The 13,954-nt window shown below is 36.6% G+C and overlaps 3 protein-coding genes across 4 annotated transcripts; 1 reads left to right on the top strand and 2 right to left on the bottom strand.

Moving 5' to 3' along the window:
• Positions 1–214: 214 nt before the first annotated feature.
• On the bottom strand, positions 215–1,273 carry LOC140961012 (uncharacterized). Its single transcript, XM_073419339.1, has one exon. It carries the CDS (start codon positions 1,271–1,273, stop codon positions 215–217), a length of 1,059 nt encoding a protein of 352 aa, XP_073275440.1.
• A 3,237-nt stretch (positions 1,274–4,510) lies between these two features.
• On the bottom strand, positions 4,511–6,024 carry LOC140962062 (non-specific lipid transfer protein GPI-anchored 5-like). Its single transcript, XM_073420909.1, has 3 exons — positions 5,569–6,024; positions 5,335–5,397; positions 4,511–4,853 (listed from the first exon to the last, which is right to left on the bottom strand). The coding sequence occupies exons 1-3, from the start codon at positions 5,891–5,893 to the stop codon at positions 4,723–4,725; spliced, it is 519 nt and encodes a 172-aa protein (XP_073277010.1). The 5' UTR covers positions 5,894–6,024; the 3' UTR covers positions 4,511–4,722.
• An 865-nt stretch (positions 6,025–6,889) lies between these two features.
• Positions 6,890–8,687, top strand: LOC140962175 (non-specific lipid transfer protein GPI-anchored 25). Of its 2 annotated transcripts, XM_073421061.1 has the most exons (4): positions 6,890–7,275; positions 7,580–7,615; positions 7,692–7,721; positions 8,396–8,687. In XM_073421061.1, exons 1-4 carry the CDS (start codon positions 6,924–6,926, stop codon positions 8,620–8,622), a joined length of 645 nt encoding a protein of 214 aa, XP_073277162.1. In that variant the 5' UTR covers positions 6,890–6,923; the 3' UTR covers positions 8,623–8,687. The 2 variants fall into 2 exon arrangements, with proteins under 2 accessions (XP_073277162.1, XP_073277163.1); XM_073421062.1 differs by lacking the exon at positions 7,692–7,721.
• The last annotated feature ends 5,267 nt before the right edge of the window (positions 8,688–13,954 follow it).

Below are 13,954 nucleotides of genomic sequence, written 5' to 3' on the forward strand. Positions count from 1 at the left end.
TTAATTATCCCTCGAGGGGGTTGTTGTTCTCGGGGTTCCGCCTTCCTCATATTTGGGTTAGCATTTTGAAAATTTTCCCTTTGATTCGGAGCTCTTATCCTTTCAAGATCACTTTCCTCTCGAGTTCTCTTAGGGGGTCGGTGTCCACCACCTGGGCTGGCTAGAATTGCTTTCATTTCTGGATCTCCTTGGATGATTCGTTCTATTTCTTGATTCAAATGAGACATTCATCGGTAGTATGACCATAATCCTTGTGAAATCCACAATACCTCTCTGACCTGGGATTACGAGGTCCTCTGTCACTACTCCGAGGTCTTCGAATGAGTTGTCGCTCATCACATAGCTCCAATGCTCGGGATTTGTTGACCTTCAAAGGTGTGTAAGCGGCGAACTGTCCCAGCAACGTAGGTGGTTCGAAACGCCCGACCCTTGGCACAAGGTTAGTGGGTCGAACGTCTCGCGTAGCCTTGACCGAGGCCTTCGGTTCGCTTTTCCTAGCCATTTGTACTTCTTCCACGTTCATATACTTCTCTGCCCTAGCCAACAGTTCTTCAAAAGTAGTTGGGGGCTTTTTTACCAACGACTTGAAAAAGTCACCACCTCTTAGTCCTTGTGTAAAGGCACTTATCAGTATATTCGGAGTAGCCGAGGGAACATCGATGACCATCTTGTTGAACCTCTTAACAAAATCTCGTAGGCTCTCCTGTTCTTGTTGTTTAACATTGAATAAATTTAGAGACGTCAATGGATGTTTCTTGCTGCTTGCAAATTGGTGGAGAAAAGCTCTTCCGAAGTCTTGAAAAGTTTTGATGGTCCCCGGCCTAAGTAAATTGAACCACTGCTGGAATGACCTGACCAAAGTAGTTAGGAAGACCCTACATTTGATCGGGTCTGAGTATTGGTGCAACGACGCCGCGTTCTCGAACCGGGATAGGTGCTCTTCCGGATCCCCCGAACCGTCGTATTCTCCGACGTTAGGGAATCTGAAATTTTGAGGCAATTCGGCAGCCAATATCTCGGCCGAGAAAGGGATCCCCCAAGCCAGAAGGGGGGGAGGAGGGGGCGCATTCCTTTCTTCTCTAAGATGTTCCATCTCTTCCCTTAAACTTTGTATCTCTTGCCTCTGAGCTTCATGATCTTCTCCTGGAGGGGGATTGTTGTCTGGTCTCTGCGCCAAGACTTGTTCTACAGTCGTAGTGATCAGCCGGACGAGCTCTGCCATGTTGGACGTTGGTTGATTGTCCTCTCCCGATCGACTCCTGGTACTTGCCATCTTATCTCTCTTTCCAATTTTCCCACAAACGGCGCCAATTGATGATACCAAATTTTCCCTGGGTCCGGTCTAGTGAGCTTGAACTTCAGATCAGCAATGTGTGAACCGGAGCGGATGGACCACCACCGGTCTATACAAACTAGCGGATATTGAAAGGTGCTGAGAATTTCTCCGGCGTGACCACTCTAATGTTTTTATCGAATTTTATGGTTAGGAATAAAGAAATGGGAAGATACAATATGTGGAATAGTGCTAAAGAAAGTTCATGTCTCAATGCCCTCAACCATGAAATATACTTGGGTATTTATAGTGGTTGAGAGGACTTCTTATCCTACTGCGCCGAAGTCTATTTTAGGTAAATTGACCTATAAAATTAAACTCTTCTCCAATCACTGCAAGTTCGGGCCGGATTTCTTGTCGCATCTGATCATACGGCGAGATTCTAGCATGCAAGTTCGGGCCGGATTTGTTGTCGCATCTAATCATACGACGAGATTCTATCATACTTAAAGGTCATTCACGCTTTTGACATTTGGCAAGGTTTTTAGGATAGACACAGGACGCCTGGGCATGCGATTCATGTCACAAGCACCTGTGCTTAACAGAACCCTGCTCTGGGCGCTGGTTGGGCTCGGTTACCCGAGGTTCGGCTGAGCTCTGGCCAAGGTTCGGCCACCATGGCTCGGCAGAGAGGCCAAGCTCTGCCTAGGTGTTGGCCGAGCATCAGGGCTTGGCCAAGCACTAGGGCTCGGCCATCAGTGTATCGGCCGAGCACGGCCGAGCACAAGGCTCGGCCATCGGTGGCTCGGCCAAGCACTAAGGCTCGGCCGAGTTTTACCCATGACTTGGCCGAGCCGCTCGGCCGAGCTCTGCCCATGACTTGGCCGAACACCAAACTCGGCCGAGGTGCTCAAGAAGAAATGGCTGAGCTGGTCTAGAGATGACATCGAATTCGTACGAGTCGTGCTCGATGGGTTGCGTTTAAGGTCCTCGGGAAGAAATAGGACTCGAGCATGGTTGAATATTTAGGGCATCAGGTGTCGTAGTTTATTTTGTTGTTTTGCATTTTAATTCATCATTTCAAAATTGTAGTTTAATCTTTTTCCTTTTTATTTTTTTAATTCTATCATTTCTAATTGCAATTTAGTCCATTTTTAACTATTACTATATGACCACGTTTGAATATAATAATTTTAAATTGCAGTGTGACTTTTCACTATTCTTTATAATTATAATATTAATTTTATTTTAATATAAATTGAATTAATTATAAAAAAAATTGTAGAAGCACGTAACGTATGTCAAGGGTCACTAGTTTTTAGAATGTTTTTTTGGGGTTAAATAAATCAGCTATGTTAAAACTCGTTCTCCCTTAAAAAAAAAAAAAAAAAAAAAACTCGATATGCCCGTTACATATTTTTATAGCCAGAAGAAGACGTGTGTGTTGTATGTAGGAGCCATCAGCCATTTCATTTAAAACAAAATTCGTTAAGCTAGCAAAATATAAATTATAATGACATCGTAAATTTTGATTGTTGTATGCTTAGTATTGTGGACATTATTTATTTTCAACCTCACATCTTTAAAGCAGTAATATGTATTTTATATTTGTCGAAAATTGTGGGAAAAAAACATGCAAATATATGTACCATAAGTCTGTCTTGTGTTCGTACCTTTATACTGAAAAAGATATGGATATGAGATTAAAAAAAAAAAACCCCCTCGAAATTCTAACACATGCAACAACTTCTCCACATATTGCTTGATGAATAATTTCTTTTTTCTGATCTTGAAATTTTGCTAGGATTAATGTAAGGAAGTATTTGCAAGAACTTATTTCAAGTGTTTTTGAGCTTCTAACCAATTAAATGTTTGAAAATTGTATGTAGAAACCGTTAATATATTAAAATAAGCTCTTTCAAACACTACCTAAATCTAACCAATCATTAAGATGTTGATCTTCTCTTCCATATTATCTGTTTTTTCTTTTGTATTTTGAATTACAAGCCATGGTGATAAAAGATAATTTTATTGTATCTAGGAAGATTTCTTTTACGCATGTCTTTTGGATCTCAATAAAAAATCCAGGAAGAACAAATTTAATGTTCAATCTCATAACCTCTCTTTTTTTCACCATTAACATATACCATCAACAATGTTTGTGATGAAACTCAAATCTCTTTTATGTTTGATTTTCTATATAATTATCTAATCGAGCTGTTTAAAACTTGATATACATATAAACGGCATTATTATAAAATCTGAAAACGTATAAAAGTACCAAAAAAACTCATGTAAAACGGTCTCATTAGCCAATTTTGTAATACATATATTCTATTTGAGTCACCCACGAAAAAATATTAATTTTTTTGCCAAAAGTATCACTTTTATTATAAATATGTGCAGGGTTGACACGTCTCATGAATAAAAATCCGTTGTTCTAAGATTTTCATATTCTTTATCCGTTGGATGAACGAATGTTATGGTTTCACCCCTAGAGAAATAACAATTAGGGAAATTGATCATACCGGTAGTCATAAGGAAATTTTAAATTATTTTATATTATGGACATGATGTGGTGAGATTATAACCGATAATATGACATCACCTCTTAGAGAAGTCATATATAGTATAGGGCAATATCCATGAGGAAATTAGAGGATTTTCAGTATGTTCTTGAATTATTCTGAAAGAAATTAGATCGGTTATATTTTTAAGTTTTGTTATGTATTTATTGTGAAATTATGTATACATATATAATTCTTATCATGTTTTATTTATCACTACTTGAGAATGTTATTTTTGTAAAAATCATGAATTATATTTCCTCTATTTAGTAAATGACAGCCATATTACTCATATATTCAATCCTTCTAGAACATAAGAGCGAAAATGAGATCAAGGAGTAGGAACAAACATAACTTTGGGTCTGGTAGAAGCTGTTGGTTAGAATTTTCATGATGTTTTCGTTGTTATTTCAAGAAATTTAGTTGTTCTGATTTGAAATTTTTACTTTGCTACTGTATTTGCTTTTGAATTGTAAAACTTCGATTCAATAAACTGGTTTTTTTTAGAGAATTTATGCAACTCAAAAGCAAACATTTTCTAAAATTTAATCATGACTTTCCAAGATTTGGCAGTGTCATTGGCTCTGGGCCGGGGGCGTGACATAAGGAAAATAATAGGATTATCAATAATGTTTTTTGACAAAAAGAACAAAGATAATCGAGCATACAACCTCATAAATTTACTCAAAAATAACGAAGAAAGAAGTACAACGGACCAAGTCTTCGAAGTACATCGTTACATTTTTTATGCTAAAATTTTACAACGTAGATGACCAAAATCGCAGTGATGCGAACATTACATACATAACCAACAACTCAATTTTGCTGAAAAAAATTTCGTCAACTGCATTCAAAAGAGAGAAATGAGGTGGTAGAAAATATTCAAGCCATGTTGAAAGTTGAGACATATGATACTATGAACACAGCAAGAATCATAACGGGAACAAACAACTTCGAGGAAGCTGCATCCGAGGAACCATCTCCAGCTGACGGCACTGTTCTTGATATTCCTCCTGAATCATATTGCAATCTTAAGGTTTTAATCTCTTAAAAACTAGTTTTTAATCTGTGAAAAAGTGGTTTTTTATCTGTTAAATATGGATCGGGTCGATCCATCTTACGAAAATATATTCATGAGACTGTCAACTGTCTACTCACTCATATTCAAATTTCAATTTCAGTTTTGGAGCCGCTCTTGAAAAAACGCTTCTAAAGAATAGTTTTTTTTGTAGCGGGCGAAAGATGTTCGAAATCCGACAGCTATAATTTAACTTGTTACTCTGCATGATTATATTTTGTTATATACATGTTTTGAAACATTTCCCCTGGCTTTTCTTCCTCATAAATGGGAATAGCTTTAATTTTTGTTTCTTAAATGCACTCTTGAATTGAATTCAAACACGGTACAAATCTTTTGCAAGATCACTTCTCATAGTAGCCTAATAGTGGATGAAAATCTTGATTGACCATCTGGAAGAGAAGTAGTATATATACCTGAAGAAGGGTTTGTTTTAGGAGAATTTGGCGTTGAAGGAGAGCCAGATGGAGAGGCGGCAGCTGCAAATTCAACAAGGCATCAACTTAAAAGTTCAATCAAACCCGTAGAAAATCGAACTTTTCGTTCACGCTTTTACTGGTTTCTCATCGATTTTGTGTTGTATCAGAAATGGAAATATGACCAAAAAGTTTAAGACCGAGTGTAAATATGACCAAAAACTTCTTACGTACCATTGCATCGGCTAACTGGTGGAGTTTGAACTTTACAAGTCTTGGGCAGCTCTAAAGCTTGAGTCTGATCAATGTTCAGCCCCATGTTTGAGCCTCCACCGTTAAGCACCTTGCACAAGCACTGTGGTTGGGTCCGGACAACGGTGTCGAGCTGTGTGCAGCAGGCGACAGATGGAACGGAGGAGTTCCCGGTGATGTAATTCAGGCAAGGTGACATGCTAATGATCACCTTAGTACAGTCGTCGGATTGCGAGAGGACGTCGGACCAAAGCATGGGTACGAGAATCAATATGTTTAAGGTTATTAAAACTTTTTGGGGTGACATATTTGAATTCTTGATGGAAATGTTTGTGAAACAACGAAAATTTTGGTGTTCTATTGAGGGGTTTGGCTCCTTTTTGGGGGTTTTAGGGGAATTTATAAGGGTGGATTAGTTAGTCAAATGCAAATTTTGGTTTTTGGTTACCTACTTTTTTCTAGTTTATGAAGTTTTGGTATTAGATATATATATAAGCTAAGTCTAAGTGGTTAATATGGTGGGTGACCTACTTCTATGTAATTTAACTAAAATGTTTTGAGGGAAATTACAATTTAACTAATATGGCCTTGCAACACTAATTGTATCCATCTCCACTCATGTTTTCCCCTACATTTGGGTAGATCACAACCAGTACTCCATGCACGTCTTCGACGATCACGCCCTGCGTAAACTTCGTCGCTATCGGCATTCTTAACACCACGACCACCCCTCCATGCACCTGCCTGTTGCACTTCACTTGCTTCCCATATGGGTAATAGCAAGGACGGTTTTCGTCAGATTATGTGCCGTTCCGAATTCCCGTCTACCGGACGCTAGCGATTTCGCTTCCCTGGGAATGTAACATGCCTGGTGTACCACTTCAATCTAAAGGTATTGGGAAATATACTTCTTTTTACCTTAAAAACAACATATATGTTAAAAATATTTATGTTTGAAATTCATGTAATATATAATATATATATTGTTTATTTTTGACGAAAAATAATTGAATTAAAAAATATATGTAATAAATACAGATTTATGCATTAAAATCAGTGTTTTTTTTAAGAGCAATGCTACATATACAACCAAATTTGTACAACAATTCTTACAACACAAAAAATTCAATACAAAAATTTCATTTATCAACGTCTCATGATAAGTTCAATACAAAATATTACAATATAATAATAAAATTTAATTATTGTAAAAACTGTTGTACGATATTTCGGTCGTACATTGTTCTTTTTTAGTAGTTACAATTAGCCTGTTTATATGGTTATCTTTCGCGCCACTTGCTAACGCAATCAAATAACCGTCATCCTATCTCCGCGCCATGAGCCGGCCCCTTGTCCTTCACGCCGCCCTCATCCTCCTCCTCCAGTTCGCCACCGCCGCAACACCACATCCATCTGCGTGCTCCGATGAGCTGGTAACCTTCACGACATGTCTCCCCTACGTGTCAGACTCCCCCAACAACCTCACCGAATCCCCTCCCCCTCAGTGCTGCGATGACATTTCCACCGCTTTCTCCACCGGATCCGCTGTATGCCTGTGCTATTTCCTCCTCCGACCTGGAATGCTTGGATTTCCGCTCAATTCCTCGAAGCTGCTGTCTCTGACTTCTGTTTGTCCCGCGAAGCATCACGATTCCGAGGCAAGTTTCTCGCTGGGGACTCTATGTTCAGGTTTGATCTGAATACTTTGTGCTTTCGTGGGCTAACTTTGATCTGGTCGTTTACTTCTCTATATTTTGTCTCACGAATTTTATTTTAGCGATTTACGCCTCTGTTTCCCTCAATTGTTCATTTTCAGTATAATGTGTACATGAACTGTAACAAATTATTGGTTGATTTAATTATGAATTTCTGGAAAGATCTTCAGATTCTTGTCGTAAATAGTTGAATATCTTGAGAATGTTCAATTTTAGTTATAGCATTAAGTTCCTCAATTCTTCTTTATTTCATCCTGCTGGGTTGTTTTACTCTTCAGAATCGTCTGCCTTGCCTCCTCTTCAGGCAATAACAGGTAATTTCCATATCTTTCTTCCTATCTGATACGCTGATATCATGTGCTGAACACTTGTACCGATTTTATCTATCAGGTCCTGGTAGATCCACTCCACGCAATTCTGGTAAAAATCTTTACATTTTGTGGTTACTTTGGACATTTATCTACATGCAAGAGGGACCCCTGTAGGATGTTTGTTTCTAACCTGTATAATTGTATTGATTAAGTGTAATCTATGTCATGGATAAATAAGTTTCATTTATTTAATTTTTCGAAACCAATTTCGAGTAAATAAAGTGAGAACATGTTCCTGGGTGAATCAAATAAGAACATATTGGGAAGATGAAAGACCACTTGTCCCATGTCAAAATATGTGATGGATAAATCTTCTTTGCCAACTAGTTCTACTTCTCAGTGAAATGAATTCATTGGTGGAGTTTTAGAATATCATAAGCTACCTATAAAAAACTGTCATGAAGTTTGATGTGTAACACAGAAAATGATATTGTTCTGTGTTTTTGGAGCATGAAATTTGTGTTAATGCATTTAGACACATAGATAGACAAATTACTACCTCATTGACTTGAGAAAAAAGTGTGATTCAAGAAATTTTGTTCAAAAGTTACAGGAAAAAAAGTCGCCGGAGCAAATTACAATTAATCTTATGAATAGTTTGCCTATGGTTAGAATCACCGAGGAACAATTTTCCTATGAATACTTCATATGAATAGAGCTTTTATATTTGTGCAAAACATCTTGAAAATTCTGAAGCTGATGATGCCTATGAGTACTATTCAGGTGCTAATGTCTCTCCTCCGTCGCCACCTTTGATGGGTTCGCTCCAACAATCACCCGGTGGCAGTTCATTACCTCCAGAAGCTGATGATGCTGAATTGCCGACTCAACCACCACCATCAACAACTGCATTTCTTTCCTTCGCAACTGAAGGTTTTCGCAACTTCGGTCGGGTAAAGACTTTGCCCATGAAGCTGATTTTCCTCATTTACATTTTAAAACTTATGTAAGCACCAAGTTTGAGTTGGAAATGTATAAATAAGTTTTGAAAGTAGTTTGTTGTTCATGATATAAATAGTTTCTGCTTAGAATAACTCATTTTATGAGCTTTGCATCTTTCATAGGATGGAAACATAGAGTTTATGTATAGTCCGTAGGTATGAAGAAATAGAGAACTAAAAACAAAGAGATTAAAAACTACTAATTTTATATAGTGTGTTTATTGTTTTTCGACATTTTTACAATGGTCTTAAATACAACTTGCCATAATCCGCTTAATATATTAATAAAGTGTCAAAATTTTATTACAAAATGTATGTAGCTCTGTGGGTGGAGCATATGTTTCCTAAATAGAAGATGTGGGTTAAATCACATACTTAGCACATTTTGTAGATTTTGTTTTTGTCACTTTTTTAATTCATTATTTCAAAATTGCAGTTTAGTTCATCACTAATTTTCACAATTATGGTATGTCGCTCATGTAAAAATAATCAAATCAAATTATAATATATAATAATTTCAAAATGAGAATAACTCATCTCTAATTTTTATAATTATGATATTACTTTCATTTGAATATAAGATATTACTTTCATTTGAATATAAATCAAATTAATTAAAAATATATATATAAGGATGCAACACTTACAAAGAGACGCTAATTTAATGGCTCTTTTATATACTTTGTACCTCTAGCCCAGTTTTTAACCCACTTTTATTTATTTCTTTTAGACCTCATTTTAAACATTTGAATTTGACGAACGTGATGAAAAAATATAGTTAATTTACTAGATAACTTGTTGATTGAGTTATTTGTGTGAATTGTGAATTATAGGTTTGTTTTTCAAGAATTATGATTCAAGTATTGTTTATTAAATTAATTAGGATATGTAATAATCTGACTTGATTAAATTTGATTGTTGAGCCGATGATTTTGCTTAGATAATATTTGCTTGAAAACTTTTAAAAGCAAAATATGTAAAATGAAATTCGAAATTGTTTCTATATGAGGGTATGGTACTGTATCTCAATCTGTGATAAAATGGATGGGCAATTATTTTCTTACAAATTAACAGACAATGTTGATAAGAAGTCTCATAGAGTAAAATGTTGTCGCTGAAATTCTTTAATTATTTGTAGATGAAGAGATGTCAAAGGAACTTCTTACTGCCCAAACAGATCCTCCTACATCCATATATAAACGTTGGTTTATCAAGAATATAAAAGAAAAGTACTTTTGAATTGGATTAATCGTCAAAGATGGCTTAGAACCAATAATTCATTATCTAATATATCTTTCCGTTCTAATACTATATTCGAGAATTATCAGTATTTATCAACTATGTTTCTATCTAACGGAAAACCAGTGGATCAAATGACAAAGACATTTTTAAGAAAAAGATTGTTTTTCTCAGATGAAATGAAAATTATATTCATGTAACAGGAGAAAGATTTCTCATTCCTTAGCCGGAAAGATATGTGGCTATGAAAGAGTGATTATGTACTTTATCTGCTGGGTGAGGGTGGACATTTTACCAGAGTTTCTAATCTATCCTTGTGTAATTCCTATTGAAGCATATACTCGGGGGTGAGTGTAGGACAGACGATTTTAAAGCAGACTCTGTTCATTAAATCGAGAATATCACCAAGATTCTGTGATCCGTTGTCGAACTTATTCCAGTCGATTTGATCCGAGCTCTCTTATTGAATTGTTCATTCAACGAGAATTCTCAATATTATGCCTTGAAGAAGACTCAAATCTCCACGCTCTTTAGCATTGGATTTTGAGTCTCATGTGTCTACCATTTCACCACCAAGACATCTTGAAAGTGCATTATATTTCTAGAATATGATATCTATCTAGTGTGATGTATGAAATATATAACAAAGGTAAAGTACTTCTATTGATCGGTCATATAGACCTAGTTGAACAACAATTACTTCGATTTGAAATATCCGGAGCATATAATGTCTTATGCATATAGCAAATATAAAAAAAGATGGCCAATCAAACTTATTTTATTTCTCGATTCAATAAAAGCTCAACGATGTGAATAGGGTCCCCAAAATAACAAGAGATATGGGAAAAAAAAAAACCATGTCCGATTACACCTATTCCTAATCTGAAATTGAATGGAACGACGTATGGGATCTATATGTAAACATAGTATCTATTTAGATACACTCGGACGATCCCTTGAGAATGTATATAACCTTATTCCGGCCTAGTCCAATATGGAATGAACTTATAATCATGGAATTGACTCGATCATCATATTATAAGCTCATAACCTTAGCCCATTCTTGTTTTGGTTGGAACATATCTACTAAATCCAGTTAGTAAGAGGGATCTTGAACTAAGAAATAGACCCTAGAAGCTAAAAAATGACATCCTGAGAAATTGAGATAATCGGGTTCATTGATATTCCCGGTATAGTAGATGATATCACACATACAAATAATATTCAATTCGATGGAATTGTTTGATCTTAAATGAGATCTATAATTTCACACGTGAAGGTGATTTCTTGGTTTCGTCCAGTCATTAATAACTTGATTATTTTTAAATAATAGCATATAGAAACAACACTCGTAAGGAGTCCTATTAAAACCAAGGAATATAAGCTCATCTGTCATCTACACTAGAATAAATAGAGTTTTCCGGAAAAACTAGTGGAGGAAGACCTCCTGGGATAAGAGACATAGGGCTAAAGAGAGAGCCAAAAAAAGGATCTTTCGTGTATAATCCTGCATAATCTCGAATATTCTCAGTTCCGGTACGTAGACCAAATAATACAATGCAAGCAAAAGTTCTAGATAGGGATGACAATTTTCCCCATGGGTTTGGGGACTCACGATGAAAACCCGAAATGGGGACGATATATGAACTTGATTTTTTCGGTTTTGGGTTCGTTTGGGGAGGGTATGGGGCTATTATCCCCATCCCCGAAACTGTCCCAAAAAAATATTAATAATAAAAATAATATTATTATTAGTATTAATAATATAATAATATTATTATTTGAAATATTAATCTAATATTAAGACTAATAATAATATATAATAATACGTTTTGGTTCGAAGAAACCCCGTACTCGCTCCTGTCTTGTCTCATTAATATTTTTGAAACGAGGGTGGGGTGTTGAAGAAACAACAAGATCCTTCTTTTGTCCCTTCCAGGCGATTGGAAAAGAAAGCACTGGTTAATATATTCAAGATAATTACGTATTTACAAAATACTGTCTCAATTCATCCTATTTCATCATATCCGGGGTGTGATAGGGTTCTGAAGGATGAACCGGATATGGATAGTTCCAATAAGATTTCATTCTTGAACATTCCATGTTTCTTTGCCGGACTGCAGCTGGCCGTCATACTTTTATATGTTGATGACATGATCATCACAGGAGATGACAGTCCTATTAAGCAGGAAAAAACCTGTTTATACATCTAGCTGCCATTGAAAGAGTGTAAGAGATTCGGCTGTGGGAAACTTGGGTAGAGACGGGTGATATTTTAGTAGGTAAATTAACGCCCCAAATGGTGAAAGAATCGTCGTATGCACCCGAAGATAGATTGTTACGAGCCATACTTGGCATTCAGATATCTACTTCAAAATAAACTTGTTTAAAACTACCTATAGGTGTATTATTATTAATATTTCACTAATAATAATATATAATAATACGTTTTGGTTCGAAGAAACCTCGTACTCGCTCCTGTCTTGTCCCATTAATATTTTTGAAACGAGGGTGGGGGCGGGGATATGGACTTGATCCCCGCGGTTTCTCCCCGAACCCGAAAGAATGGGGATTGGAGTGGGTATGGGGTAAGATGGAATTCGGGGACGGGGACGGGGATGGGGATGGGGATGTCAAACCCGCCCCCGCCCCCGCCCATTTCCATCCCTATTCCTAGATTAATGGAGATATAGAACAACATATACGTTATCATGTTTGTGTATCCATCATTTGAGTCTACAACAATTATTCTCATAATTACATATTGATTTGACATATGGACGAATATACAAGCATACATTGTTAGAGTAGGTGCCCGTCGAGCCAAGTGTTGGCCGAGGGTTCATGTTTAAACTCTATGTATGAACAATCTTTATTTTAATAATATTTGAAATTAATATTTTGGCACTTCTTTATCTGTATACACATGCTAGTTGCATAGATAAAGCCCTTGAATATACAAATAGTAGAAAGAATATGAGATGCTCATATGATGAGTATCATGAAACTCATATTTGTAATACTGTATATTCTAAATGGTTCCTAGTCGATTCAGCCGCCACTAAGAAGGATATAGGCCGCTCGAGTTCGAGACTAGTATCTGCGATGTGAGTACCATGTTTCATTGGTAGGAGACATTGTCATGTCCGAGCATGCAGATAGGTGCTCCTGGTAGAGTGCACTGAACAACCCTCCATAAAGGACTTTCCAAGTTGTTCTCACTTATCGAGTGGAAACTTCCTAGTTTATGGTTGTACACCATTAGTTCTTATGACCCGGGACAACATTGAGACTCTATGTGCTAGCATTACACTTTGACTTGTTTACCGACTCTCTTGGGGTCATCAGGTGGCAAGGTTGGGTGTTTTGGCGAAACATATAGGAGTCGATGCATTGTAGTCGGGGATTCACCGCTTACCTTCGGGTATGGATATCCTATGTGTATGTAGTATGAAATCTCTGATCAGAGTATGGTGGTAATTATGAAAGGGGTTTCATAGATTACACCATCGATGCAACTACAACATGACACATAGTATCGATTCATTGACAACTCTCGATATACCAATGGTTGTCGAATCGGTCGGGATATATGAGATGAAGGGACCGTACTGTACGCTAACCATAATTGAATGGTTCTTGCAGGCACTATCATTTGATACCTAGGGAATCATGTAAGCGATGCTGCTAGGCGTTTAACATGATTGGTTGGGTACTATCAGACTTGAGTTCTGACGTTCTTNGTGATTTTCATAAACATTATTATGGACTAAATTAAATTAATTCAAGTGTTAAATTAATTAAACACTAGTGGGCCTAGTAGAGTCCAAATAATTAAATTAATTCAAGTGTTGAATAAATTAAATAACATTGGGCCTTGTAGAGCCCAATTGGAAATAATTATTTAACTAGTGGGCTTGAGTAAAATCAAGTAAAGTCTAATTGGGCTCAAATATGTTTGAGACAATTAAATTAAAAGTCCATGGACCCTTTGTAAATGTTACAAGCCCACTAGGTTTTGCATGCTCGGGAGATGAAGAGGTGTGGAATACTTTTGATTAAAATATTGCAAGACATGCAAAAAGGAGTCTCAACTTTTTCA

Source organism: Primulina huaijiensis, chromosome 16 (assembly GCF_012295235.1).
Source record: "Primulina huaijiensis isolate GDHJ02 chromosome 16, ASM1229523v2, whole genome shotgun sequence".
NCBI lineage: Eukaryota > Viridiplantae > Streptophyta > Magnoliopsida > Lamiales > Gesneriaceae > Primulina > Primulina huaijiensis.

Coding starts and splice junctions, on each gene's coding strand:
- LOC140961012 (XM_073419339.1), bottom strand. CDS start 1,273: ATGGCAAGTACCAGGAGTCGATCGGGAGAGGACAATCAACCAACGTCC.
- LOC140962062 (XM_073420909.1), bottom strand. CDS start 5,893: ATGTCACCCCAAAAAGTTTTAATAACCTTAAACATATTGATTCTCGTA. Junction 5,398..5,568: donor ACCAGTTAGCCGATGCAATG/GTACGTAAGAAG, acceptor TTGAATTTGCAG/CTGCCGCCTCTCCATCTGGC. Junction 4,854..5,334: donor TAAAACAAACCCTTCTTCAG/GTATATATACTA, acceptor AATATGATTCAG/GAGGAATATCAAGAACAGTG.
- LOC140962175 (XM_073421061.1), top strand. CDS start 6,924: ATGAGCCGGCCCCTTGTCCTTCACGCCGCCCTCATCCTCCTCCTCCAG. Junction 7,276..7,579: donor GCTGGGGACTCTATGTTCAG/GTTTGATCTGAA, acceptor TTTACTCTTCAG/AATCGTCTGCCTTGCCTCCT. Junction 7,722..8,395: donor ATCCACTCCACGCAATTCTG/GTAAAAATCTTT, acceptor AGTACTATTCAG/GTGCTAATGTCTCTCCTCCG.